Raw genomic sequence first — 27,997 nt, forward strand, 5'->3', positions numbered from 1 at the left:
AAAAATGTTTGCGTTATGGCACTGGGCATGATGTGAGCGTGAGCGTGAAAACGTCATGCTATCACAACGCAGATTTCATTTTTGAGTAAACACTCTTTTCTTTTAGCCTTTTTTTTTCCCCTTCTTTTTTCTCGAGCTCCTTCTGTAGGTTGCAGTGGCCGCACCGACATTTCTTAGCGTGAAAAATTTTTCCATGTATTTGACTTTCGTGTGGGTTCTTTTAGGCATGTTACAACTGGATTTAGTGCAGCACTATACTTCGTTTCACCTTACGTTCGAGCGCGGCCGATGTTATGAGCCGAAGGGCCAATCAAACAGCGCAAAAAGCGCAACGTCATGGCGTGCTCTCTGCGCTTGATAGGACTAGCTGGCGGAGGAGCACGCACAGAGAGACGGCGAATACCGGCTAGTCCTATCAACTGCCGAAAGCACGCCGTGACGTTGTGCCTCTTTCGCTGTTTGATTGGCCCTTCGGATTATAACATCGGCCGCGCTCGGACTTAAGCTGAAACGAAGTATAGTGCCAGGGTGCCGACGCCCCGTGAAGGGCATTGTCAGCCGACAACGACGTAACTTTCTTTGTTTCCCGCGCTCTCACGGTGGCCAAGAGAGCCCGCCTCTTGACGTGTCGGGCGGGCGACGTGTGCGCAGGGGCGAAGACCAATGGCCGCCGATCATGTCTCATGAACAGCCGCACCAGGAGCTGGTGAAATGCGTCGTGGTCGGGGACACCGGCGTGGGCAAGACGCGGCTCATCTGCGCCAAGGCCTGCAACACCAAGGTCTCCCTGCCGCAGCTCATGACCACCCACATCCCAACCGTCTGGGCCATCGACCAGTACCGCATCTACAAGGACGTAAGCATGTTTTCGATCGTGCATGCGGCGACGCCCTTTCGCCCCTGCTGGGCTAACAGGGCGGGTGTCCTAGGGAGCCCACATGAAGGCACCCTAGAGATGTCAACTTCCCGGACGCGTATTCGGAAAAGCTTGCGGTTATAAGTCAACGGGCCAATTTCGGCACTCTGATTGGCGCGTTTTCATTGACGTCACATCGCCTGGTCTACGTGGGAAGGAGAGGAGGAGGAAGAAAAGGGGGGGGGGGGGGGAGATTAGGTAGACGCATATTGATGCACGCGCAAGAAGCCTGCAACCGGTTTCCAGATTTTCTTACGTTTATTCGGGAAAGCAAATCTGGGAGTCGGCTAAAGGCTAGCGCGAGAAGTCTGCCTGCAAACGGCGTCGTATGTATCGCTGTAGAAGGGTATAATTTGACCAGGGCAGCAGGGCACGCTGTGACGCTAACTAGTACGGTTGCATGCCGGTGCAACATCTCTCCATGACGAAACCGGCGGAAATGAACTCGTGACGTCCGTCTGCAACGTGATCCGCCTTCCGCCACATTGCCTAAATCAGGGGTCTCCAGACGTTTTTGCTAGGGGGCCGAGTTGGGGACGTTGAAGTCTCAGGGGCCGGGATTCAGAAAAGAAAATATAAACGAGGAAAATAAAAACCCTAAATAAGCATTTACACACAAACAATTAATTTAAAGAAAAATTAAAGAAAAAAACTGGCAAATTAATTGTGCATTAAACCAATGGCGGTTCAACACGAAAGAAATGGTGCACCTTTTTTATTGCGTGAACTGTTCGAGTTAAGGCTGGTTCACAGAGTTTTGTTTGATTGTGGTCGACTGCCCTGCAACCATCTGTGACCGCTTACGACCAGAAGCACCAGCCATCGGGTAGCCCTGCGTATATTTCCTCGTTTTTGACGCATCAACGGGTGGTCGGTGGCTGCAGAACCAAGAGATCCTGGTTTCGATCCCCACCCCTGCCCGTTTCGATCTGGATGGGACGTTTTCACAAATACTGGGAAAACGACATTAGGCTTAGGTGGATGTCAGCTCACAGAAAAATTTCGTTTTTCTCACTTATCTCTTGATCCAGATAACGTCGTATGTTCTCAAACTTTTGCGTTCTATCCCAACCGCCACATTCTCACGGAGTTTGAGCTTTTTGCGATGCATAGTTTATTCACATGGCCGAAAAACGCGTTTTTTTTTTTTTCTTGGGAACTCCCTGTACATTTCGTGAACGCTGAGCGAAACGCATGTCCCGCCCCAATCCCGGCGCTCCCCAAGGCGGCTTTCCCGCAAGTGCGAAAGTAAAATTTGCCGAATGTGGACCCCTTCTCCGCCATTGATTTGGCGACGAAAGGAAAAGGGAGGCAATACCCTGACTCCGCCACTTGCCACTTCCCCCGTCGTAAGAACGCAGTCGATCAGACTCCAACGCAAATCAGTGTTGGGAATTACTTTTAAGTACAATATTTCAAGGAGGTTTAGAATACTTGGACTTTAGTTGAAGTACATTCTCTGAATATTTACTTGTACTTTACTTAAAGTATTTTTTCTGGTAGTTTCTGAGGAATGTAGAACTTCTTACTTTAAATTTAAAGTACATTCCACAAATTTGGTCTTAAATTTGTATCGCAAAATGATGCTGTGTCAACTCTCATGCCACTTGACTTTATCCAATATTCGCCGCCATTTCCAAATATAACTGATGCACCCCCGATTACCCCTGGGCAACGCGTGCCAGTTAACAAAAAACAAAACAACAACAACACTGTATAGGGGAATGAAAGGGCATCATGAAAAATAGTGTTAAAAGTACTTAGTGGACGAAGGGCGTGTTGGTTCGGGTCAAGATTAAAGAAAGAATAAACATGTTGACGACACAACCACATCTTTCATGAAGGATGTGGTTATGTCGTCTTCTTCTTACATGTTTATTCTTTGTTTAAAAGTACTTGTGCTTTGATTTGAAAGTACATTGTATTTATGGTACTTTACTTCAAGTATATATATACGTACATTGCACATTGTGTACTTACTACTTTACTTGAAGTACATAACCTCTGATTTACTTTGTACTTCAAGTAATTTCGAGACGTACTTTACCCAACAATGAGGCAAATGCGTGAAGCAGCCTTTGCCCTCGGTGCCGCGGCCCCTCGGAGGTCATCGGCGGGTGCGCGCTTTCCTGCGCAAGGCGTGTTGTGATTGCTGCGCGTTGTTCCGCGTGTCCGATACGGGGCCTCGCCAAGGGGTCGCCGCTTGCTCGGTCTCGTCAGAGGTCTCGTGCGCGATCCAACCTTGGGCACACGTGTTGCACGCGTGCGGAGTCCCCTATTGTTTACTGTCGCGGACTCTGTAGTGCCCGAGTCGTGTGCTGTCGTGCGAGTTGCTAGGTGAACTTGCCGAGAATGCGCGATAGCGCATGGATAAGCCTCTCTGGGCACTTTCCGGACTTTCTCCCGATAGCCGCCGATAAGGATGGACGCGAGCTGACTCTTCGGGTTATCGGTTCTTGAACGCTTTGGAAGTGGACGAAAGCAGTTTACCTGCTGTCCTGGCTGAACTCTGCCAAGCACGTTCAGGCAACCGAAGCTTTTCTGAGCAGTTCAAGAGCTCGCCCTAAATTGCCGCGCTTAGTTGAAACAAAACGAGGCTAGTCCTCAAAACGTCAATCCAGTGCAGGGGAGGTCACGGGTACACACAAAATTATGTTTGAACTCTGTGTCTAGTATGTCTGCCTGTGCTTCTAGCTTCTCACATTGTGGGAAAAAGAGTGCCGAGACACTGAGCGTAGCGTTCGAGCGAGTCTGCACCAACTCGTCCATCTTGCTCACTGTGGCCCGGTTCACTGGGTATTCCTGCATTTCAGTGGAATCGCGGAAATAACATTTTTTTTTTTTTTTTTTTTTAATTTTATAAGGTCGAGAACTGAATGACAGGAAACTTACTCTCGTGAATGAAGCCAGCGAAGTAGACCATGCGGCCTCGTACTACGCGCGTACGTCCTAGCGGCTGGAGGAACCACTCCCACTGAGCTAACCGAGAGAGCAGGCCGGTTACGAGAGTAGCGCAACTAGTCGACTTTGTTTAGAATTGCACGGTAAAATAGCTGTCAATGATTGGACGGTAAACTAGCTGTCATTAATTGCTCGGTCAAATAACTGTCAAGGCCGCCGCTCCGTGGAAGTGGTTCCTTTTGCCACTGGCATGATGTTCCTGCGTCTTCATTGGCTTTGTACCGGCGATCTAATTCTTTCTTAGGAATGTTGAAGACAGGCAGTAATTATAGTAGCTCAAATGTTGAGGCGCTCTTACGCGACGACGCACCTCTTGAATCATCGTTGCATTTTTTGCAACGATGATTCATGTATTCTCCGACTTTCTTCCAGGTCCTAGAACGTTCGTGGGAGGTTGTCGACTCCGTGAGCGTTTCACTGCGGCTTTGGGACACCTTCGGGGACCACGACAAGGACCGGCGATTTGCGTACGGACGGTAAGGGACGCGATCCGGTCTCCCTTTCCCGTCGCGGATCCCGGGGCCTCGTGCTCATTGGCCTGGGGTCCTCGCAGGTCGGACGTGGTGCTGCTGTGCTTCTCGATCGCCAACGAGGCCTCGCTGACCCACTGCAAGACGGTCTGGTACCCCGAGATCCGGCGCTTCTGCCCGGACACGCCCATCATCTTGGTCGGCTGCAAGAACGACCTGCGCCACATGTACAGGGACGAGGAGTTCCTCTCGCTCTGCCGGGACCGCAGCCCCTTCTTTAGGTAGGCATCACATTCGAGACTCCGCTTGTCTCGGCACCGCGTGCTTTGAGGCCATTTTTAATGTTAAAAAAAAAAAAAAAGAAAAGAAAAAGAGGAGGGTTCTTCTTTCTCTGTGTGTGTGTGTTGTGTTCTTTCTAAGCATAGAAACTTTAGCGGAACCCCCTAATCTCGTACATTTGCCCATGGACTTCCCCGCCAAATTTAGCGGGGAAATTGACGCCATGGCGGCCACGTGAAGTCATGGCACCACGTGACTCCGCGACTTGTCACCTCTTGTCACCGTCACGTCACGTGACGTTAATTTTCCCCCTAAATTTAGAGAGAAAATGATGAAACACTGATGTCCGTGTGCACTCCCCGAAACGACCGTTTAATACGTCGTCTAAGCCAATTTAATTGCTGGCTTAAATACTGCATTCCATGTATTTGAGGTCTTCGGTGGTAAATGTCGCGGCTAATTTATAACTTTTATACGTTTTACGTGAAATGGCTTCTGCCGAGGCATTTATGATCCTTAGATTTTGTATAGAAACGTGATCCACAGAGGTCCGAATATATATATATATATATATATATATATATATATATATATATATATATATATATATATATATATATATATATATATATATATATATATATATATATATATATATATATATATATACTTTTTTTTTTACGCGAAAATTGTTAGAGAACGCGAAAAATGCAATGCCTCGGTGTTTGTCGCCGTAATTGTTGTGTGTCTTCTATGATCGGTTCAACCAATCATGCGGAGTAAATGCAGCGCAACCTTTCGCTTTTAGTAAGCAGGGAGCCCATGAGCGATGAAAACGGGTGCTGCGCGGCACTATCGATAGCGACCGGTGCTGGCGTCCCCTGCGTCACTTCCTGGCGGCGCCGCGTCGCTCGCTGAGAACCGGCCGCCTCAAAGCTCCCCCACCCATCTCTTCCTCTGTCGCGTGCGATGACGACACAGAACTTTGAATATTTGACAAGTAATGAGTCGTTCGGGGCACGTCTTCATTAATACAAATGACCCTATCAACTGCCGGCAACATATTTGAGCCTGCGATGCCACAACCCTCCACCCTGGTCGTCTTGTTTCGGTTTGACTTTCTTTTTTCTCGGCAAAAACGCAACTTTGGCGCAAAAATATTTTTGGGTGGTGTCTCGACACCTTGCCTCTAAAAAATCGCAAAAATAAAAATAAATATATTTTTTTTTTACGTTTTTCTAATCTGCGAAACGGAAGGGGCGAGTCCGCGCTACCACCTTGGCAGCAGCCCAGCGCCAAAGCGTGCTGCTTCCGCGGTGAATGTTTTTCTTTTTCTGCTTTTGTAAACAAGCGCATTCACGTGACATACTTCCGAACTTCGCCTGGCCGTGACTGTTCTGATGCCACGCGCAGAGCGAACTTCGCCGCTTCTTTCGCTGCCTGCCTGCATGCCAGAGTCGTTCGCTCGGCACTAGTAGTCACCGTGCCAGTGGCTTGTTGCAATTCTTGAGTGACGGTACATTTATTCTCGATGTTTCCAAGTCGACGCTTTCACCCCGGGAGGGCGGCGGAAATGAACGAACAATTAGAAATTGATTGATTGATTGATTGGGGTTTCATGGCGCAAGGGCTACTTAGGCCAAAATGCGCCAAAATTAGAAATCACGGCCCCATCCGGCGGTTACTCCTTGCGAACGGCGTGGGCTCCTTGCGAACGGCTCAGTTTCCGTCTTTGGTGAAACGCTAAAAACTAGGGCTGGGCAATTGATCGATTGACCTATCGATTAATGCTTTTATCGCGATTAATATTTTAACCCGTTAATCAGTAAAATTTTTACGAACCAAAAGAAAGTAAAAATTAAACGCCTTCACCATGCAGGCATGGACGAGTAGACCTATATATGACGGGCTCACTTTAGGTAAAATTTCAATCTAAAGTAAACTGTAAGGCAATATTTGTAACTCCGGACAAATGCAGAGGTTACACGTGTCCCGGGCACTTCGATGCCGTCCGAGTTCAGTAGAGATTGTGGACAATCAAACAACGTAGCGCCGGATATCACATATTCAACGGAACAAAAAAACAAAACAAAAAAACATTGTGACTTTTTAAAAATTATATGTATGCAAAAGAACGAAACCAATTAATCGATTATTTAATCGATCAAAAGGGTGGCGATTAATAGGGTAAAAAATTTTAATCGACGCCCAGCCCTGCTGAAAATGCGCCCGTTTTTTGCTGCAAATACGAGGCTTTTTTTTTTTTTTTTTGCTCGTTTGATGAGAAAGCAATCATTATCAGTTTCTGAAGGCTCCCTCCCGTCTTGACCTCGTAAAATCGTGTTAACTTCCGCATATCCGCTTGAATTCACGACATCGCAGCCAGCTCGCCTTCAACTGGTAGAACGCAACAGAGGAAGTGAAAGCGGAAATGCTTTTATTATATTCATTATCTTCTTTCGGCTGTATTTACTATAGATAAACGTGACTGGCCAATGATCACCCAGTTAATTAAATTGTAAGTAGCGTTCCATATTTTGGGGATTTATCTCTTTTTTCCTAATTCGGGAATGCCTTGAGGAATGGTTGGGGGGGCGGGGGGGTATTTTTTTTCCCCAGAGATTCATGGTCTTTATCAATTGTTTTGTTTCGAAGAAAAGAACATTGGGGTTTATCGGTGGGGCTTATGTTGAAGAAAATAGGGCACGAACACGAAATTCCCCAACCTCCAAGGGACATACGCGACAATAATAGAAGGAAACGACATCGGGTGGTTCCGAGGAAGAAAAAAGCAGCCTCGCGGATAGTTCAGTGGGCGTAGAAAAATTTATTTCCGCAAAGCTTGGATTTTTTTTTCCCCCTTCAAGGACAGTTTAAATTCGCCCCCCCCCCCCCCCCCCCCCCCCCCCCCCCCCCCACACACACACACCGATTTGAATAAAAACCGACTCGGAGGTTAATTTCCGGCGTTTATCGACAATTATAGAAAACACGGAACCCTAGTTACAAGGTACTAAGACCCCATGGTTTCAATATTGTCAATGCATGAGGTATTGTTTGTGCATGAAGCACCATTGCTCTCATTTATACTACTATGGCAAAGTTAGAGATGACAAAGGAAGCCGTGAAGCGTTAAAAAAAAAAGTTATTCCTAGGGCCCCTTGAGTTCTTATGCGCAAGCAGGGAGCGACAAGTATAATCTCCCTCTTCATCTAATGCATTTGTCCAGATGTGAGATACAGACAGTATAATGATGGCTCTTCCTAAGCAAGAAATCTGCACTCAATATAGACCGTTCCATTAGGGTCATAGTAGAGAGGGTAATAGAGAGAAAGAATGCCGTCCCCCTCTCACCCCGCATGACGTCTGCTCCGCCGAGTGGCCTGTACCTAGCATCCGGCTGGCGTGCAAACTCGGTTTAAAATCACGTCATTTTGGAAATTCCAAGCGCAGATGCGCAGATTTTGGTATGCCAGTTATTGTGTAATGCTATGCTAGATAAAAAAAAATTAACAGGGTCCAATTGCGCTGTTACCTGCGTTCAAATAAAAAAAAAAAGGAAAACTGTGTCAGATTGGCCGGTCCCTCCGGCGAAAAGTAAATCCGGTTGCTGTACCTTTTTTGCTATACAAAGTTCTTAGTGGTGTAGGCCTTTAGCGACCGTGAGTAGAAGTCTGAAATAATAAATAAGATTGTGCTCTCCTGCCGCAATACACGCAGTAGTTGAGGGTAGTACTGCCGGCTGACTCAACTGCTGTTTAAGTAACGCAAAAAAGATATGCTAATTGATCATTTACCGAAATAGAACAACAGAGAGCTCTAGGCTGATTTTGGAGTAGCCATAGCTATTCTAAGAACGCGAACCACTTCACAACGGCAGCCACGAGCGAGAGTTCGATGCTCCGTACAGCCCGCCGCTACAGCCCAAAGACGGAAAATGGCAACCTCACGGTTTGTCGTCTGCTAGCGGAGTCGGGCGCGTGTCGTCTCCCTCGTTTTACCCACGACCTCCTCTATAAAGGAGGTCGTGGGTAAAAGAGGAGGAGGTCGTGGTTTTACCCCGCCGAACCCGCAGAATTTCCCGGATGTACGGAGAGGGCGCTGCTGTCGAACAAAATGTTGCCGTCTAGAGGAGAAAGTGGCCGAGTGGGCTAACGCGTCTCAGCTCGGAGCGTGGAGCGAAAGCTTGCGCTGGGAACCTCCTGGGTTCGATCCCCGCCGCCCCCGCCCGTTTCGATCTGGATGAGTTTCGTACCGGCACGCGTTCGTGTGATCATTACTGCGTGATGCACGTTAAAAATCCCAGGTTAGCGGTTGTACTGCACTGGCTAAATTTCTCATCTACAGCTAAGAGACCGATTACCCGTTGAGGCGCATCTCCATCAAGGCTGTATAAACATAAAGAGCAAGCCAATTTTTTTTTTTTTGAGCGCTAAATGGAATGGGCATTCGACATATCCACTCCAAGAACCTAATTATTTTTGTTTTTTGTTTTTTTGAGAGCAGTACTTTATTTGCGGCAAATCATTGAGGCATTTAGCTCAAAAATAAACATAATCACAATGTGAGTTTGCGTTTGCATCGTTATATTTTTGCAGATACAAATGTCTACCCTTCCGTTCGTGTACGTCGGGGCGACGGAGTCTCCGATGCTCTTTTGCTGACATACACAATTCAGTTTTACTTTTCGGGGCGAAATTGAATTTCCGTAACTTGTGCAAAGACGGCCAAATTTTGTGCGTGCGCACGAATCCGTTTTGGACGGGTGCCTTTCCCTCCGCATTCTCCCGCGCTGGGGGAAAGAAGCGCCTGCGACAGCGCCGTCCCGAGGCTCGCTTCACCGCACCGCACTCGTGCATCGGGGAAAACGAGCTTAACGGAGCTACACAGCTGAACGAGCGATCCAATTTTTTTTTTAATAGTTTATTTTTATTTATTTATTGCAGCTGAGAGGTTGTCATTAAAGATACTAGTTGTAAAGTGTGTTATTCAATGCAACATTTTTCTTGTAAAATGAGAAAATGTGCAGATGTGTTCAGTTGCACAAATAGCCTATAGTAAATTAGAAAGTAATAACAATTGTTCTAAAAGTTTAAAATATAATAAACAGTACCCTTACACGAAGAAAACTTGTTTTTGAACCTTATTGAAAGTGACACTTTTTTCTAATACAGGCTTTACTATTATAAATGTGAATAGACTTTATTCAGATGGTGTATGTGTACTTTGATATTTGAACCTATATTTGATAGTTTTTAACATTTGTACATGTCTCAAAATAAGTTACATCTTTTGGATAGTAACAGCACACTAATTAGTTGCACTGTGAGACACCAAGAAATGTTTTTTTAGGCCCGAGCCTCAAGAAGTGCATATTGTGCACTGCTACACAACCCCACTAGGACATAAAGATAACGATGAAGAAACTCAAAATCTGCAGCGAAATAATAATAATAAAAAAAAAATTAAAGCAGCCTTTTTCTTTTTTTTGTCTTTCACACAATATCTGGACTTTATTGGGAAGGTTCTGGAAATCCAGATGGTGATGCTCTCGGTCCACGACAGTTAAATGCGGCTCACAGATTAGACACGAGCGCTGCATCATCGTTGTCTCGGACATACTTGTCTGTGTGTCGGCAGATGTTCGGGTTCATGACTAATCCAAGCAATGATAGAAATCGCCAAACTGTGACACACGTTTAGGGCACAGCATACACACTAAGTATTGTCAACCCTCGCATATGGCTGGGGCAAACATTGCTAGCACAAACCGGCGATGGGGATCGCTACTGTTTATTCCGGTCAGAATCATTAGGAAACTTCTCTAGCAAGATAATTATGTCGAGCTCCCTATAACGGCTGTCTCAACAACTTGCCTGTGATAATAGTTCTTTAAAAGGTATGTATGGGCTGGTTAGTTGATGAGCATCTTGGTTTAAAACAGCGTGACAAAACAAGGACAAGACAGAAGACTGTGCCGGCTATTAACTGAAAGTTTATCTCCACCGCTTCCTCTATATATACACATGGGCAACTGCCAAATAAACAGAGTGCAAAAGAAAAAAACTCAAAAATACATAAAGTCTCAGCATCTTATTAGTTAAATTTAGAGGGGTGCAAATATTGAAATTTTCAAATATGAATCAAAAAAGAATATTTGAAAAAATAGCTTTGAATGTTGAATATGTTTCAAATATGTATGTACCATTTAGAAGTAACAAAAAAAAAGATGCAAATACTTTTTATATTACCTTCTAAACCGAAAATGATAATGAATTCAAATAAATACAACTACCGAACTAGGCAACATATAAACAATGCAATTGGTAACACAGCTATTATACCTTGAATAGTATTCACATGTCAAGTGTACATGAAAGCAGGCAAAAAGGTGCAGCTCATAAGTTATACAAACTGACAAAATTAAGAGTGTACAAAACTGCACTTGTCTAGATAGCATGTAAAAATGCAACCTCTAATATTGTCACACAAACAAACCATAGTGACCGTTTTTAAGAAAATAACTGAAATTGCCTTGACTAGCCAGCAAGTTAGATATCAGCTGAATTATTGCAAATCATTGTGCAAGAAAATTAATTGTTCCAGATGCTTTGTACATAAGTGCTTCCTTTTTGCTATGACAACGGCTCCTGCAGCAGAAACTACCCTGTCTAAATCGTGTCACCACTGCATGTCGAATAGCCTCTTAAAACAAGTGTACAGACTTGAAAATGCCGGCCACCCACAGAAGATTATAACTTAAGTGACAGAAAAATTGCTGAAAAACTTGAAAAAGCAGCCAACAAGTGACGAATGGCCAAGAACCCGTAGCAAAAAAGTGTCCATCATTCCACGCTTGCACAAGATTTCCCACGATTTAGAGAGAATAGGAAAAAGAGCAGAATAAGTTCTTTCTGCTCCAGAGCATTTGTTTGCCCTGTGCACGAAAGTGAACAAGATCGGGGAAAAGAGGAAACATTTCACGAAAAAACACAGACCGCCTTTCGTTAACTGTCGAGAATATGTCGTGTATTCTATTCCTCTGCCGTGTGACAGGTTCTACATTGGACACACCGGAAGGTGCATTAATGATTGATTTAGGGAACGTCAGTATAATGTAGCAAAACAAATCTCCGGTCATTTGGTAATTCATTGCCGTGGCTGTGGATGCACCCCCCCCCCCCACCAAAAAAGCAAAATGCTCAAAAGGGCACGGTGACAAACTAACTCAAAAGATAATAGAAGCTTACAAAATAAATAAACTCAAAGACAAAATTCTTAGCATGCCCTCCGTTTGTCTGTCCAATAAAGAAATTTGTTTTTTTACTGATGCATGTTATGGACCAACTATGACACAGCACTGTTAACTAATAAGATGCTGAGACTGCGTATTTCTGTGATTTTTCTTTCACGCTCTATTTATTTGGCTGTTTCCCATGTGTATATTATATTGGGAGCGGTGGAAATAAACTTTCAACTGATAGTCAGCGCTGTTATTTGTCTCGTCTTTACTCTGTTCTTGTTTCGTCGCGCTGTTTTAAACCAAGATGAGAATAGCTCACAAAGGCAACAACCAGGGCTCCATACTCTGCCTTGTTTGTGGCCTTGCATGCTACAGGCATGGAACCCCAGTAGCAAAGCTCCACAAATTCACTGTTCACTCCACAAATTCATAATTCACTCAAGAGTCTGTCCTTCCGAATCGTGTTTGTGTGGCTGTTTTTCCTCATTAGTCACACCATGACGCTATTGTTTGAGAATGTGATTATTTTTGCAGTTTATACTTTACAATAATATTTGAGTCAACAGAATGGCCTGCTGACTTCGAAATCTAGTCTTTGATAATATTTCTGAATGTAACAAATGCCAGACCATGCAGGCAGTGAATGATCCATTAAAGTATTTGCAAAATTTATAGGCTGAATGCTATGAGTGAAATGATTGTGTATAAACAAGTCTAAATGTTTAATGAAGGGCAACAGGGTGTTTATGATGCATTGCGGAGTACCCGGCCATCTCCAGAGGCTCACGGACAATTCATTGGAGGAAGCGAATGAAAAAGTGCTTGACAACTGACACTTTACAACTTCTGATCGTGCAACACATGTGCTTGAAATTTAGAAATTAAGATTGTGCAAATATTTTAATTTTCGAATTGTAGTTTCAAATCGTACGCTATTCGATATTTGCTTCGTGATGAACTGCAATATTCATACTTTTTGAAGTGTTGATCACGGCGAGTTAGCCCCGTTGAGCGCGCTTCTTACCGAGCACTGCTGCACTGCAGAGAAGCAACACCCGCGAAAGCGAGCTTTGCAGGTGTTGCTTCTCTACAGAGCAATGGTGCTCGGTACAAAGTGAACTCAACGGGGCTAGCTTGCCGCGATCAACACTTCAAAAAGTATGAATATCACGGTCGCGTGCTTAGGAGAAAAGCACACTTTTAAAACAGAATGGTGCACGTGCGTGCCTGGTGTAGTTAAAAAGAAACTGAAAATTTTTAAATGTTGATTTCTACATTGCAGTAAAATTTTCAAAATTAAACTGTGGCTATTATGCGAGAGTATAGCACAGTCGGAGATGTCCTGGCAACCTGCCTTCATCATTCCTGATTTCTTTTGCCTATTCGAGATTGAAGAAAGGATATTTGCATATAGCAAGAAGATTTATAAATCCCCTCGATTAAGTATAGCTGGGCATCTCTATAGATTTAATTTAATGCCAAATATGTCATTTACTGGCCCTTCCAATGTAAGAATTTATCTTTCTGAGGCCATAGTTTATAAATATAGTTATATTAAAATTAGCTTAGAAATGAGCAAGTGAAGCTTGGGATTGACAATCACGAGTTCAGCTGGGATGTCGTTTAATAAGCATAATGCAACAGTAGTGAAAGGTTTGGGAGGAACTATTCAGTATGCAATTTAGAAATATTCGGCCAAAACCTCTATTTACTTTGAATTCAAAATGGATTATATTCATACATGCCTATTCAAAATAGTTTCTTCATGAAATGGGCATAAAGTACTTTACTAATACAGATTGTTCTCACGATGGATTCCAAAGATTTTGGCCCAAGGCTCAAACAACAGACATCTGGCAGGATGGTGTCCATAAACTTATGCCAAAATATGACGAATGTCTTAACATATAAGAATATTGTATCGTAAGGTTGGTGGTGGTATGAGAATTCATAAAAATTCGTTAAGCACTTTACAAGTAATGTGTCTGAAGTTCCTTATTTCGAAATGGAACTTACGTATTGGATGCACATAATGAAATCCACCCTATCTTTCCTCGAGGTTCACCCACACTTCAATTTGTCTTCATGAAATTACACTTTTGGTTTGAATACCCTACCGAGTAATCTGACGAGCATGTGCGCACAATGCATAACTGTAGCCTAATATTTTTACACTAGCAGATGTGGGTTCGTATACAAATAACCGGGTTCTCGGTAAAGTCTTGTATCAGGAAGAATGCAGACCTGACTCGTCACCGCATGCAGTTCACCGAACTCGTGCGTCTAACCCGTTCTTCTCGGCTGTCCTTGAAACTCGCAAGCGTGCGGCCTTGGCAGCATGTCTTTCCAAAAAGTGGCGGTGCATGTCTTTATAGTGTCACTTCTCTGACCCCGGAAATCTGTGTGGCTTCTCCTCACTGAAAACAATTTTTTTCCTCCCGACAGCGGCATTCCCGCAGTTTCCCCAACTTCTCTCTTCTGTCCTGGGGCTTTGTGTGCTGTGCTCGGCTGGAGTAACTTGTGGTTGTTTTCTTGTTTTTTTTTTTTCGTCTGTCCCCCTCCCGTGTTTTCCAGGGGGAACCATCCCTGCGCCTCGTGCAGGTTTCCAGAATTCGGAAGGTACTCTCTCAGTTCCGATATCCTAGTGGTCGTAGGCAGTTCCTTTTTTTTTCTCTCACGGGGGTTGGGCCTGCTCACTCTCTTACTCCCTGTGCATGTGGCGGCCTCTGGGAATCCCCTCGGCCCAAGCCAACCTTTTTTTTTTGTCACGCGCTTTTTTGCACCCTTGGGTTCAGCCTGTTTTTCTGTCTGTATGCGCAAACGTTTCAGGACTGCTGCCCTTTTTAATGGTGTTTTCTGTGGTGTGGGGCTGTCTGGTGCGTGCTCTGCTCGTTTTTTGGCATGCATATTGCAAACTCGAAATCGGTCATTTTCTTTTTTATGACTGCTACTTATACTTGTCTATTCTGTTGCTGAATGCTTGCAGCTTTTTTGGTGACTTCCGTTCGCTTGTTTTCACGTTTGTTTGTGCACAGTGTCTGCATAAAATTTAGGATTTATGCTGTTTCTCTGTTTGGCTCAAAATGTTTGCCCATTATAGGGGTGTTCTCGAACTTCCCATAGCTCTCTTTCCAAAAGTAGATATTGAAAGCATGAAGGTCTTGTTGATATTGTGATATTGTTCTTAAATGTATTTTGCTATAAGTTGTTCTTATTAATTAATGTGGTAGGTGTATTATAGCCATGTCATTTTTCTTTGAATTTGGTGGCATTATCACTTCTCATACTAATTCAAGTTACGCAAAAGATTTGTAGTGTTTCATAAAAAAAAAAATAGAATCGAGTAAGCCAGATTTAACTACTGAATTACTTTTCAGAATAGTGTAATAAATTGATTCTATTAGAGTACATGAAAGCCTGCATGTATGAAGAAATTTAACATACTGAGAGTCTAAATATCTTAAACACAATTTCAAGACAGTGGTGATAAATGACAGTGCAAGGGCTGTAATGAATGTCTGCATGTTTATTTGTTCATTGAGTTGCCTAGTCTGTATCGTAGGATCTGTTGCTTGTCCTTGAAAGAAGTGTCTGGATTTTCAACATTTTTCTTTCCTGCTTGAGATTAGCCTACGTTTCTGACATTTGTTATTTGAGTTAATTGCCCATTTCTTGATCTGTTAATCCCCGGCAGTTCTTTAAGATTTCGACTACAATTGGCAATGTTTGTGCATATTTTTATTTAAAAAGAAAGAGCTGTATTTATTGTGTTAAAGTAAGTTTTTAGCAATAAGTTAATAATGAGATATTGATTTTATATGACTGAGACACCTCAAAAAAAGATTGGCAGGTTCACACAAACCACTTGCTTTTATCAACTGATTTTTTTGAGTGTCACATTTTCAAAGGGTTATATGCTAAAATGCAAGCATAAGCCATTAGCAACAGGGGCGGATTTAGAGGGGGGGTCCGGATGTCCTGACCCCACTCTTGATTTCTGCATGTGTAAAATTTAGGGCGTGAAACGAGGGAGAGGGGGAGGGGGTTCCTAAACATAATGGTACGCTGACCAACACCTGACCCCCCCTCAGGAAATTCCTGCATCCGCCCCTGATTAGCAAGCATGTGCGTTAATCTCCCAACATAAAAAAAAAAGAAACAAAAAAACAAACAAACCTAAAAGCATAATTTTAAGGCATTTTGAATTTGGAAGTGCCTTCTTCCCATAAGCTATGCTTGAAATTGCATCGAAAGCACTTCACAGCAGTGCCGGTCTAAACTTAGCAATAATTCAGAATAGAAGCCATGGAAAAAGAATGAGGGAGAACCCAGCTGCCTAGAGTGGCCCCCGGTCCCACAAAACACCGCCAGAGAACCTTGATACATTAAGCTGCAGATTTCTGCAAGGGTTGGCCACCCAATAAGCCAGGAGAGTCAGATAACCGGCGAGTTGATGTGTGCAGTCAATGTGTGTGACAGTACTGCCAACCTTAAGGATTTTCTCCTAGATCTAGGGATTTTGGACATTGTTTAGGGGAAAAAAGGAAATCTATTCAAATCTGGGGCTATTTTGTTTTATCTGGGGAGGTGTTATTTTGTTTGTAAAAATTTGTGCAAAATGCAAACAATTTTTTTGTGACATATCACAAGAAGTTTCTAGAGCTGTATATATATATATATATATATTCAGGAAGTTTAAAGGAATGATTGGAGCACCAAGGTGGCATGCTGGAGTTGAGTACACATGCTTTCTGCCTGTAGAAAATTTTTTTTTTTTGCATAAAATGCTTTTTTTTTAGATTTTTGCATGAAAAAGTTATTGCTCTATACTCTATCTCACGAGTTCTCTTCAGTACTACTTCAGTTCTTATGAAAGTGGTGGATTTCCAACTCTCCCAGCATAACCGGCTCACAAGTTACAATGCCAACATCTATTTTTAAGCTAAAACATAACAATAATTTCAGCATTTGCGTCAACAAAGGCATTTTGCAGAAAGCTAGGGAATGTTCGGATAAAACTTGGGGAGAAAGTGGCCTCAGAGGTTGGCAGCACTAGTGTGCTCGCGCTGTGCAGCCGTGCGTTCCCGAACGCACCTGAGCGATGACTAATGGCAGAGCGCTGCACCCTGAATGCAGGTTGCTGTCTTTGTGTGGCAGGCCTCTCCGAGTCTTCGACATTCTGCCGCCAGAGAAAGGTCGGGCTGTGGCATTTGAAATTGGTGCGTGCTACTATGAGACGAGCGTGCTGACGCTGTACGGGGTGAGCGAGCTGTTTGAGAATGTTATCCGGGCGGCCCTGGTGTCGAGGAAGCAACACCACTTTTGGATGACCAACCTCAAGCATGTTCTCAGCCCACAACTGCAGGTAGGTGGTATTGTGATTACGTCTGCAGAAATTTGCCTTGAGTTTCATCAGGGCTCAGCTGCTAGCCATATACTAGACATTACACCTAGTTTTGGGGTGGGGGGAAATTTTGTCTCTAAAAAAATAAAGAAATATTGGTCTAACTTTGTTTTTGGTACCTTCAGTTAAAAAGAATAATTAGCGACATAAATTAATGCTTTGGTTGTGTAACTCTGTCATTGAACGCGAGATTCACAAACAATTGAACCATGAAGATTCATAGTGATGTACTGTGCACATTTCTTGGGGATGATTAAAGGCCCGACCACACTAGCGTGAACGGCGCCCGGCACGCCGTCCGGCGTCCCAACGCGAGGAGTCCACATTGGCCTCCGTTTTGCAGGCGTCACGTGACAGCACTGGATCCCGCGATCACGCCTCCCGTCGGTTTTCCCGGTTTTCCCGCTCTTTCGTCGTCTGCTCTTCGTTAGATTCTTCCGTTCCGCACTCGCTGTCTAGACGGTAGGAGTTCATAATGACCTGGTGATCAGCGTGAATGTGATTATCCTAGCCTGCTCGTTGATCTTGCGACGTCGCCGCGCTCTGAAGGGAAGGAGGCGCAGGTTTTGGGTCCGGCCGAGTTGGTTCTACCGAAACACCGAAGGACAGGACAGGTCTGGCGCGCCGCCGGGGCTTTGCTGCCCCGGCGGCGCGCCAGAGATGAAGGCTACTCTCGAAAGTGTCACCAACTCAACACGACATCCGTCACAACAGAGACGACATGCAACAAGTGCCACGGAGAAACTCACTTGTAATTCTGAATTCCTCTCCTATAATTTCCCAGCGGTTAGTTTCAAGGAACCGCTCCGTCGGGGAAGGCATTGGGGGGAAATAGGGGGAGCAGACGACACGAAACACGTCCTTCGCTTCGAGACGCGCCGAGGACCGGCTTGAGCGTTGCCATGGCATCGCGACGTCACTATCTACGCCACCTCCCATTGGCTCCTCTCTTCTGCGGCGTGCGGCGCTGAGCTCAGAACCGCGCACGGAGCGGTTGGGTGTGCGGCGCCGCACGTCGTGACGTTGAAGCCGAAAACTGGTTTCCGCCGGCAACCGGCAGCGACGACCGTCGCGCCGCAGGCCTCCGAAACGCCAATGTGGTCGTGCCTTAAGGAGACACAAGTGCACCCAAAATAATCTGAGTTCTGTATCTTTTCTGCATCTCCTCATTGTTGTACCCTTGCAAAAGAATCCTACGATAGCACGATTGTGGATTGTAGGGGCATGTGCACAAAGTTTTGAGATGGTTTCATCTCAAAACTTCTGAACTAACTGTATGCACACGCATATTGTTGGTTTCATTGTGAGAGGAAATTTCTAAACTCAAAGCCTCAGACTTTTGATGAGTATGGATATTGTGAGATAGAGTGTAGAATGCGAACAAAATTACACTAAAAAGAGATTAGTTGGGCAAAAAGTAGGCTGGGTGACACCAAAACTTTTAGGTCAAACAGTTTTTTGTGACAAAGCAAATGAAGTGAGTTTTTTACTCGTACCATTTACATAAAAAAAAGCCGAATCGTGGAAGCCACCGTTGCATACAGAAATTACTGTTAGTCATTAAAACTGGTTACACTTTTTTTTTTTCATGAGAGCCTATCTACAGAAGGGAACAAAGCATGGCACATGCGTTTTTATATGCTTCAATGTCTGTTGCTGGATAGTGCCTGTTTGAAGAACTCATTAATTAATCCCCTCTCTTGCACATCAAACACATTTTGATTGACTGCAACTGCCAACATGATAATTCATTGACTCGTAGCTGAGGCCACTATTGATAAATGATCAATGTTCTTATCAGTGACCGACACCTGCTGCCCATTTAATCTTGTGCGTATTATACGTTGTATACCATATTTACTCGTATAATAGCTGCACTAGCATTTATGAACAAGGCCCTTGCGTCGACTTTCCCGCAAAGCACATTTACAGCCAATCATTGTGTTGCGCATAAATGACATAGCGAATAACTAGATAAAGAACACGAATCTCCATACAAATGCAATCTTCTCAGAATGTATCTTCGCGCGAAGACATTATCTCTGTCCTGTAAACCGCTGGAATCATGCTGTCGATTGCAGTGATTGGCAATCCGCGTGCTTCGTGGAAAAGCAAACCCTCAGGTTTTCTTCATAAACAGTGCGGCTATTACTCAAGTGAATGCGGTAGTCAAATTTTCTGTCCACCAGCTTTTTGTTTCCAGCCAAGTCCATGCTCTATCCTTTGTCTCTTTTTTCAAGGGTTTTTGCCTTGTGGTGACTTCCCAGTATAGGATTCGCTGATAGAAAAAGAGTCCATCTAGCCGCCCCCTTAAAGTTTTTGGACAACCATGCAGTCTGACCGCCACTGGGCTCTGCTTACTTCGGCGCATGTACAGTCAAACGCCATGGGGAGCATGCAGAGTATTACAGAGATGAGATGCATAGCCTCGAGGCCAGGCAGCCGAATCTACAATGTCGGAGTTACTAAATCAGTGAATGGCAAAAAGTGTTTGGCAATGTAATGTATCATTTGTTACATTTTTCTCAGGCCCATGGGGAGAAATTGTGCAGGTATATCGGTCTTGAGCAAAAGCTTATGCTGGCTGTGAAGTTACAGCTGCGACGTGCACTTGAATTTATAAGGTAGCAGACAACCAGTGCCCCTCCGTTGTAACCTTGCATGATGCGCGCATCACCTACAGCCAGTGCTGCACTATAGACACAGCTATTTAGTTAATGCATGATGGGTGCTCTGGCAATACGGTACACTTTTTTTACTTGCTTCTTTTTACCTCGAGATCTGAAGGCCCTGGGTAGTGGATGACTTGCGGATGGCTTTGGTTTCTTGTGGTGTTTGGTTTCGTCAGGCTGAAGTGACTTCCAGAAAATCCCACTGCCCGTTCTTCATGCAGGCTCCCTTCTGCCCCCCCATGCCGGAGCTGGGGGAACTGGTTGTGCCCCCGAGTCAGTTCGAGGAGCACATGGAGGTGCTGTTCAATGCCCAGGCGTACACTGACGCCATCTTTGTCTCGGAAGGAGTAGGCATCCCCGCACACCGCTGGCTGCTGGCAGCCATGTGCAGTGCCTTCCAGCAACTCTTCACCTGCGACATCGAAAACCAGTCACTAGAGGAGGCAGAGAGCATCAGCGATGCGAGCATGGCAAGTGGCGAGGATTTCACTTGCACGTCTGAAGATTCTCGTATAGTCTAAATTATTTCTCAATTCTTCGCTGAGGCATGCCAAGTGCCCTACGTTGGTTTGGCACATTTACCTCAAAAATTTACTTTTTGTTTAAACCGTTGTTGCACTGTTATTTAAGCTTGTGTAGAAAGTTGCTTTAAACTCCTTTCTTTTCCTACAATTAGGAAAATGCACGGTCTACACCCCACTGAATTTTGCAAATTTATATAAACTTCTATGGCTTTCTACTCTTGGGAAAAGCAGTACCGTGGTATCAGGAGACAACCTTTATACCAGGGGTGGCCAGGCTGACCCGGCCTAAGAGCCGCAAACAAAACCACGAAACTTCCAAGAGCCGCGGAGGAGGGGGGGGGGGGGCAAACTTTTACTGAGAGCAATAAATGAAACTCAAACTACTTTCAATCTATCCGAGTCAAAAAGCAGTTCAACTGTACGTAAGATAGTAGTAGCACAAGACTACCAAACCGCACCCTCTCTTTCGATTTAAAACGCATTTCATTTCTCTTTTTGGGAAAGTGCGCATGTGACCGGGAGGGAAGTGGGGAAGTGTGGGGGGGGGGGGGTGGTTAGGAAGGGAGCCGCGAGCTACACTTTGAGATGCAGAGAGCCGCATGAGGCTCGCGAGCCACAGCTTGGCCACGTCTACTCTATACTCTCTTTCATCATAAGTGTGAATAGAACCAAGGCTATAAGTGCACACATGTTAGCTAAAATGACACTTTAATTGGGCGCGAAAGTCCGTGCTCCGGAGCGCGAAAGTTTGGTGCTCCTTTCACTAAGCAGAAAGGAGTGCCGTCGGAAACCGACACTTGAGCGCACTCTTCGTGCACCGAATATTTCTCGGAGTGTGAGTGACTTCTTTGCGCTCTATAACGTCACATCCACAAACAAGATGGCTGCGCTGTTTTTCGAGACCATCAAGATGAAAGGCGTAGCCGGGCCGCTGCCCCTTTTCAGTGGATTAGTGCTTAATCTAGCAGGTAAAAAAGATTTGATTTGAAAGCCAAGACAGCAATTAGCTCTGGAAAAGGTTTGTTTGTGCATCTCGCCTGAAAACGAATTCATCTATCAAATGGTAGCGTGCCGATGGCACAGCGACAGAAGAGTTGTCGAGATGAGAGACATTTGGACCGCTGCCCCTTTTATAATGCACAGCTCGGCAAATAAAGATATTTCAAGTGAAAAGCCGAAACATCAGTTAGCGTTGAGGAAAAGGTTTGTTCATGCATCTTGCCTGAAAACGAATTCAGCTATTGAACGGTAGCGTGCGGACAGCACAGCAACAGAAAAGTTGTTGAGATGAGAAGACAGTCAGACCGCTGAAGAATGTTTAGCCCAGTGAATCGACATACTTCGATTGGAAAGCCGAAACATCAGTTAGCGTTGCGGAAAAGGTTTGTTCATGCACCTCGCCTGAAAATGAATTGACGTGTTGTCTATTGAATGACGGTTTGCCGGTATCTGCGTAGCACATCGACGGCTTCCGTCATGCGTTCCAAGACGGAACCACGAAATATCTGACAAGTTTGAGGGTTTCCTGCGTCGACAAGCGGGTTTAAGAACGTTGTCTTTAATTTAAATATGAACAGCATGCATGGTCAATAAATAGATTGGCCAAGGTAACTTTCCACATATGTGCTCGAATCGAGTCTTCAAACCTTTCAGGAATATTAAAACATTCATAGAAACTTCAAAACGTCGCCGCCTCTTTTACTTTACATTCTGCTGCTCCACCCAGGCCTAATTATTTTATCTTTGAAATAATTTCGGCTTCTGCCACCTGTATCCACGAGATGCCGGCATAATTGTGCGGTCGAAAGGAGCTCGTGCGGCTCGTCGATAGTTTCCGTGTGTCGTGCTCCTGTACGCCATGCGCCGTCTAGTTGCTGTGCTCGGAGTATGAAATTCGTAGCGTCGGATTAGGAGTAAAGGAGCGCGGACTTAACTTGCCCATTGGCTCAAACTCATGTGCGTGGCATGGCCTACCCAAAGTATGGTGCTCGCTCTTGCATCTCCTGCTTTGCTTGCACATATGGTAAAACGAGGTTTAGTAATTCCTCTTGCTTCTACTTTATTAATCAGCGAGCTAAAGGAAAAGATTAAGTTTCCATAAAATATGACTACTTTAGTGTTGTGTCCAGTGTCTAGTCAAAGAAGAAATTGTAGTTAGTCGAGAGGACACTAGAGGCAGTTGGAGACACCATGATTTTAAAAACCACAGTTGTAGCTAGGGTCTATTAGCCATATAAGGTCCATGGCATTTAGCATGTTCAGATGTCTATCACATACTTGGATTTCAGGGCAAATGCTTCATTAATTAAGCTAGGAATCGGCTCTTACGCATATTGTTTGTGTCTGGATGTTATGAAGGGGGCAAACATATGAGAGACTCTCTGCTCATTATCATGAAATTCTTTTTTTTTTTTAAACATGCTTTCTCGGCGGTTTCAAAGAATCGAATGGAATGCCCGAGCTAGATTGGTTCTTTTGTCCTTGCAGGAAAGCTCTTTGGACTCGTCCCAAGAGAGCGAAAATGGCGACGCAGAACAGGCAATTGCCGAGCGCCAACTACCTCTACATTCTTTATTCCGACTGACGGTACCCTACGGCAGTGACAGCGCGGTGACAAACTGCGTGCCTGTGCGACACCGAGACAGCTGCCAGAGGTACCCAGAAGGAGTGGGACAGGCGTCGGGAAGTCTTGCGGCATGCCCGGCGGTCGTGCAGAACCTGAATTACCTGCCGTTCACGGCTGCCGACGTGGGACAGTGCGAGAGGCTGGGCCATCGAGGTGGACTGGTCGTCGTGCTGGCTACACAGGCTGTAACGTCTGCCGCTCTCCAGGAATGTCTGAGGTGTGTGCTGGAGGGCTGTTGGGGAATGCAAGTAACTGTTAGTTCTTTTAGTGCTCCCGAATTGCAGATTGTGAATGCTTTTATGGCAATAGCTCGGTTTTCCATTTATCGTTCATTATAGAGGTCAAATGATGAGTGACAAATGATATATTGGGCTCATAATCCTAAAAGGCGAAACTGGAAGGCTTATCCAACCAGTCAATCTTACTATTTATTCCAATATCTTCTGTTATGTGCCTGTGTACCTAAATTGCAGTAATGTATGTAGGCCAGTGGAAGCAAGTGGAGGCTTACCGTATTTACTCGAGTAATTGCCGCACTGTTTATGAAGAAAACCTGAGGGTTCGCTTTTCCGTGGAGCCCGCGGATTGCCAATCACCGCGATCGACAGCATGACCTCAGCGGTTTACAGGACAGAGATAACGTCTTCGTGCGAAGATACCATCTGTGAAGATTGCATTTCTATGAAGAATTGTGTTCTCGATCTGGTGATTCGCTATGTTAATTATGCGCAACGTGATGATTGGCTCTATATGTGTTTTGCGGGAAAGTAAAAGCAAGGATCTTGTTCATAAATAGTGCGGCTATTACTTGAGTAAATACGGTAGTCAGCTTGTGTATATTTGGCAGTTTGCTGGTGTATTAGCTCAATCTATATGCAGATGTTGGATTTTTTTTTTTAGGTTTTTGTATACAGGTCGAGTTGACTTGACAGCTTGCCCAGTTGCCGAGATTCAAGAAGCAGCAAGCCTGATCAGTGTACCAGAGTTGATGGTGGGTAACCATTGCCTTGCATATCATTTTATTTTTGTGAATAGGTCGAGTTTCAATGTATGTCTTACACCAGATATCCAGGGTCGGAATTATTCTAAATTAGGCATTTGCGGATAGTGGATTTTGCGTTAGAAGCGAATTCGAAGCGAATAGTGTTTGACCAAATATTTTAATGCGAAACCATTAGCTATCGCATGGAGTGAGCCGATGTCATCAGTTTGAAGTGTGCCAAACGGCATCTTAAATCCTTTCTCCAAGTGAAGCCAGCTCCCAGCTATGAAACCACGTGAAACGTCTAGACAACGGCACCTAGTTTTCCCGATCCCAAAGGAGCAGAGTAAAGCTGATGGATTTCGCCTTCGATCCCATTGGCTGGTGCGCGTTATCGAGGCTCCCATTGGCCGCTGCGCGCGTCAGTTTCAACGACTGCCACCCCATGGCGCTGCGTGCCCGTGCCACGAGCGTGCCTGTAACATGAAGCGTCCAAGGTCAGAGCTGTGAGGAGAGCTGGGAGAGCGCTCGCACGGCAGACGCAAATAAGCCGCTAAAGAAACATGGGAGCGGAAGAACGGCACGCATGCTTTTGCATTCACAACTCATAAGAAGTGCTTAGGTGTACCTCGAGCCTTTTATTTTCTAATCCAATATTGAATAGTTTCTCCAAGCTTTTCACTACTTCACCATGTCTAAACAAAAACCCATCTGAACTTGTAAAGGTTGTTGCCAAGCTTCCACTTATCCATATCTACGCTAATTTTAATCTAGCTATATTTATGAACTGTGACCTCAGAAAGTTGATTGCGCACATGAAAATGGCTAGTAAACGATGCAATTAAACCTATAGAGATGCCCAGCTATACCTAATTAAGTGGATTTATAAATATTCTTGCTATATGAAAATATTCTTTATTAAATCTAGAATTCGAGAAAATAAAAAACGACAATCATGTATGATGAACGTAGGTTGTCAGGACATCTCTGCCTAACATACTCTTCCATAATAGCCATAGTTTAATTTTGAAAATTTGACTAGAGTGTAGACATTCACAAAGTTTCCACTTCTTTTTACACACATCACGCGCGTGCATGCACCATCGTGCTTTGACAGTGGGCTTTCCTCTTCAGAATGTGAGTGCAATATTTGTACTTTTCGAAGTGTTGACCACAGTGGGTTAGTCCCGTTGAGCGCGCTTCTTATTGAGCACTGGTGCACTGCATAGAAGCAAGAGCTCTACAGGTGCTGCTTCTCCGCAGTGCACCGGTGCTCAATAAGAAGCGCACTCAATGGGGCTAGCCCACTGTGGTCCACACTTTGAAAAATATGAATATCAAAGTTCATCTCGAAGCAAATATCGAATAGCGTATTATTCAAAACTACTATTCAAATATTTGCACAAAACTATTCGAAACCAAAGCACCTGGGATGTCTTCAGGAATAACGAGTGAACCTTTTGCTGTATCTAAATTCTATCTGAGAACATTTCCTCTAGTTTACAAGACATTAGGAAACGCAGAGTTAGTGCTCATTGGGCTAGATTGCAGTGGAAGTTCCATTATATTTTGTGGACACATATTTTGTAATGGCACCAGGGGACCCTTCAGATACATTTCAGTAGTTAAAATGGCTGCACTACATACGAGTTCTGATCTCTTGCTCATACTTAGTGCAGGGTAATGTGCAGTAGAGCAGACACTGTACCTGGTTTAAAGGTTGAATTTGGAGACACTGGCTTGAATTAATTGCAAGCACCTGTACTGTTTTCAGGCACATACCAACAACATTCGGATACAGGAGGGCGGTGAAACTCTCAACACGGAACTTGTGGAGAACTTTCTGAAGAAGCGGAGATCAAGGTTGAAAGATGTATGCCTCAACGAGAGCTTGTTTTCCGGTGAGTGAAAAAAGCATGCGTCTTGCCGGGGAGTTCACTTGTTATTGCTGGAAATATTCTCCCGGGACATCAGTTGCCGAGTCTTTTATTAATTTCTTTTTCGGCACGCAGACGTGCTGTTTCAATTGGATGACGGCTTCTGTTCTGCTCATCGGGCTCTGCTGATGGCCCGATGTGACATGATGGCTGCCATGTTCAGGGGAGACTTCCGAGAAAGCTCAGCCAAAGTGGTGAGTGGGCACTAAGACGTTATGCATTACTTTGATGTGGAAATGAATTGAAAACTGCTTTGATGGTAGGGATGAAAAAGGGACTCGGGATTCCGGAATGGTTGTTGTAGGCAAAACAAAGGTCTTATTTATGAAACGGGTAATGAATTAGTGTTGAAGCATTATATAAATTTGAATGTCAAGTTTAGTCATAAGGGATCCTACTCACAAGCTCTCGCACTGGCAATGTGACTGCAGCCTTGTGGATGGTCCATGGGCTCATAGATGCTCTAAGAAAGGGCTTGGTGTTGGTGGGGGGTCCTCGGCAGCTTGGTTGGTGGCCAACACGGACCGTCAGACGTGCGTCCGAGGCTTTACTTGGCTGTCGGGACCACGGGTGTTGAGCCATTCCTTTTCACCAAGCCGCCTTCTGTCTCGTGTCGCGAGCGTGCATGTGCCGTCGCGTCGGCTGCGGTGTCTTCTCTTCTTTTTCAAACAGCTGCTTGTCAGGAAATATATCAGATTGCTTTGGCCTTTCAAATAGGATGCTGCAGAAAGTATCACTGTCTTTCTTGGGTGTGTTTTGTGCCTTGCTCATGTTAAACTGAATTCTGAATGAGGCAGTAGCGTGTTCCTTTCAATGGAAGGAAGGAGATCTTCCAGTGGTACTGTATCTCGTAATGGTAGTGGTACTGTATCTCATTGTGTTCGTGTGACTCTCGGTCAAACGGCTGGTTTCTTGTTCTACTAAAAAAGCACATGAAACTATGATGTCACGTGACGCTGTGATGTCATAGTGCCATGTGACATCATGGTATCACATTGTCATGTGGCATCACAGTGTCACGTGGCATCGCCGTGTCATGTGATGTCATAATGTCGCATGATGGGATGTGACACTGTGATGTCGTCGAGGCTACATACCACGGACACAAGATCCCTGAGGCTGGCCCTATAAATGTTATGCATTTAATATTGCAGCCCACTACTTATTACCCCCATACCCGAACCCAATGTGTCCAAATGCCTCCAAGGGCAAGCTTGACCTGCCGAGCCCTTTTCTAATTTTTGTGCAGTTTGCTCCTCAGCTTACCTGCTATCTGAAACCAAACACACATAGAGGAAACCAAGTGGAAAACACTTTTTGAAGTCTGATCATTTTTCTTTTGTTTTGAAATACTGTATTTTCGTGCATATTACCCGCCCCTGCATATAACCCGCACCACCAACTTGCTACTCTCGAAAGGGAAAAAAAAAACAAAAAAACAAAAAACACCTTGCATATTATTTGCAGTAACCATGCAAAGGAATGTCCAGGTCTCGCTAGAAAGAAACCCTACCTTTCATTTCAATACACTCGTCGCTGCAGTCACTGTAGATATCTGAGGTGAATTTATTGTCACTGGCAGCGTCGTAATCCTTGCCGTCAAGGTGATTACTGATGCAGCACTTTTTGAAACTGTTCCGCACCTTCTCGTCTGGAAAGGATGTTGTCACACCTGATCTCTGTCGATACGATGTGACCACGACCTCTTCTCTCCTCGGCAAACTTTGTTAGTGCTTTTTAAAGCTCGGGGTATGCACCAGTCTTCGAACTGCAGAACAATCTTCAGTCATAGCTTGCAGTATGCAGGCCGTCCTTCCTTCATTCTCATGAGCACGACTTGTGGACATCGTAGCGGCCATAGTTCTGGTCTGCCACTCGGTTTACGGTTTCTTTGGCAACGGATCGGACGACAGTCGGATCCTTTGCCATAAAGATTGGAAACCGCGAAAATCGTTGCCGTCAACAGCAACACGTGTTTGACGG

The 27,997-nt window shown here is 44.7% G+C and overlaps 1 protein-coding gene across 8 annotated transcripts in view; it reads left to right on the forward strand.

Annotated features, from left to right (window-relative positions):
• LOC8033729 (rho-related BTB domain-containing protein 1) overlaps nt 1–27,997 on the forward strand; it is a 179,503-nt gene that overhangs the window by 138,391 nt on the left and 13,115 nt on the right. For 4 of the 8 annotated variants that reach the window (XM_042287113.1, XM_042287114.1, XM_042287115.1 and 1 more), the window contains 10 exons: nt 652–856; nt 4,250–4,353; nt 4,431–4,628; nt 14,444–14,488; nt 17,006–17,234; nt 20,167–20,415; nt 22,957–23,312; nt 23,996–24,086; nt 25,852–25,978; nt 26,090–26,208. In XM_042287113.1, the coding sequence (XP_042143047.1) occupies nt 652–856; nt 4,250–4,353; nt 4,431–4,628; nt 14,444–14,488; nt 17,006–17,234; nt 20,167–20,415; nt 22,957–23,312; nt 23,996–24,086; nt 25,852–25,978; nt 26,090–26,208 (1,723 nt within the window). The remainder of the gene's footprint in view (nt 1–651; nt 857–4,249; nt 4,354–4,430; nt 4,629–14,443; nt 14,489–17,005; nt 17,235–20,166; nt 20,416–22,956; nt 23,313–23,995; nt 24,087–25,851; nt 25,979–26,089; nt 26,209–27,997) is intronic. The other 4 variants (XM_042287116.1, XM_042287112.1, XM_042287111.1 and 1 more) reach the window with 3 other exon arrangements.

Source organism: Ixodes scapularis, unplaced genomic scaffold (genome assembly GCF_016920785.2).
Source record: "Ixodes scapularis isolate PalLabHiFi unplaced genomic scaffold, ASM1692078v2 PGA_scaffold9__187_contigs__length_104089568, whole genome shotgun sequence".
NCBI lineage: Eukaryota > Metazoa > Arthropoda > Arachnida > Ixodida > Ixodidae > Ixodes > Ixodes scapularis.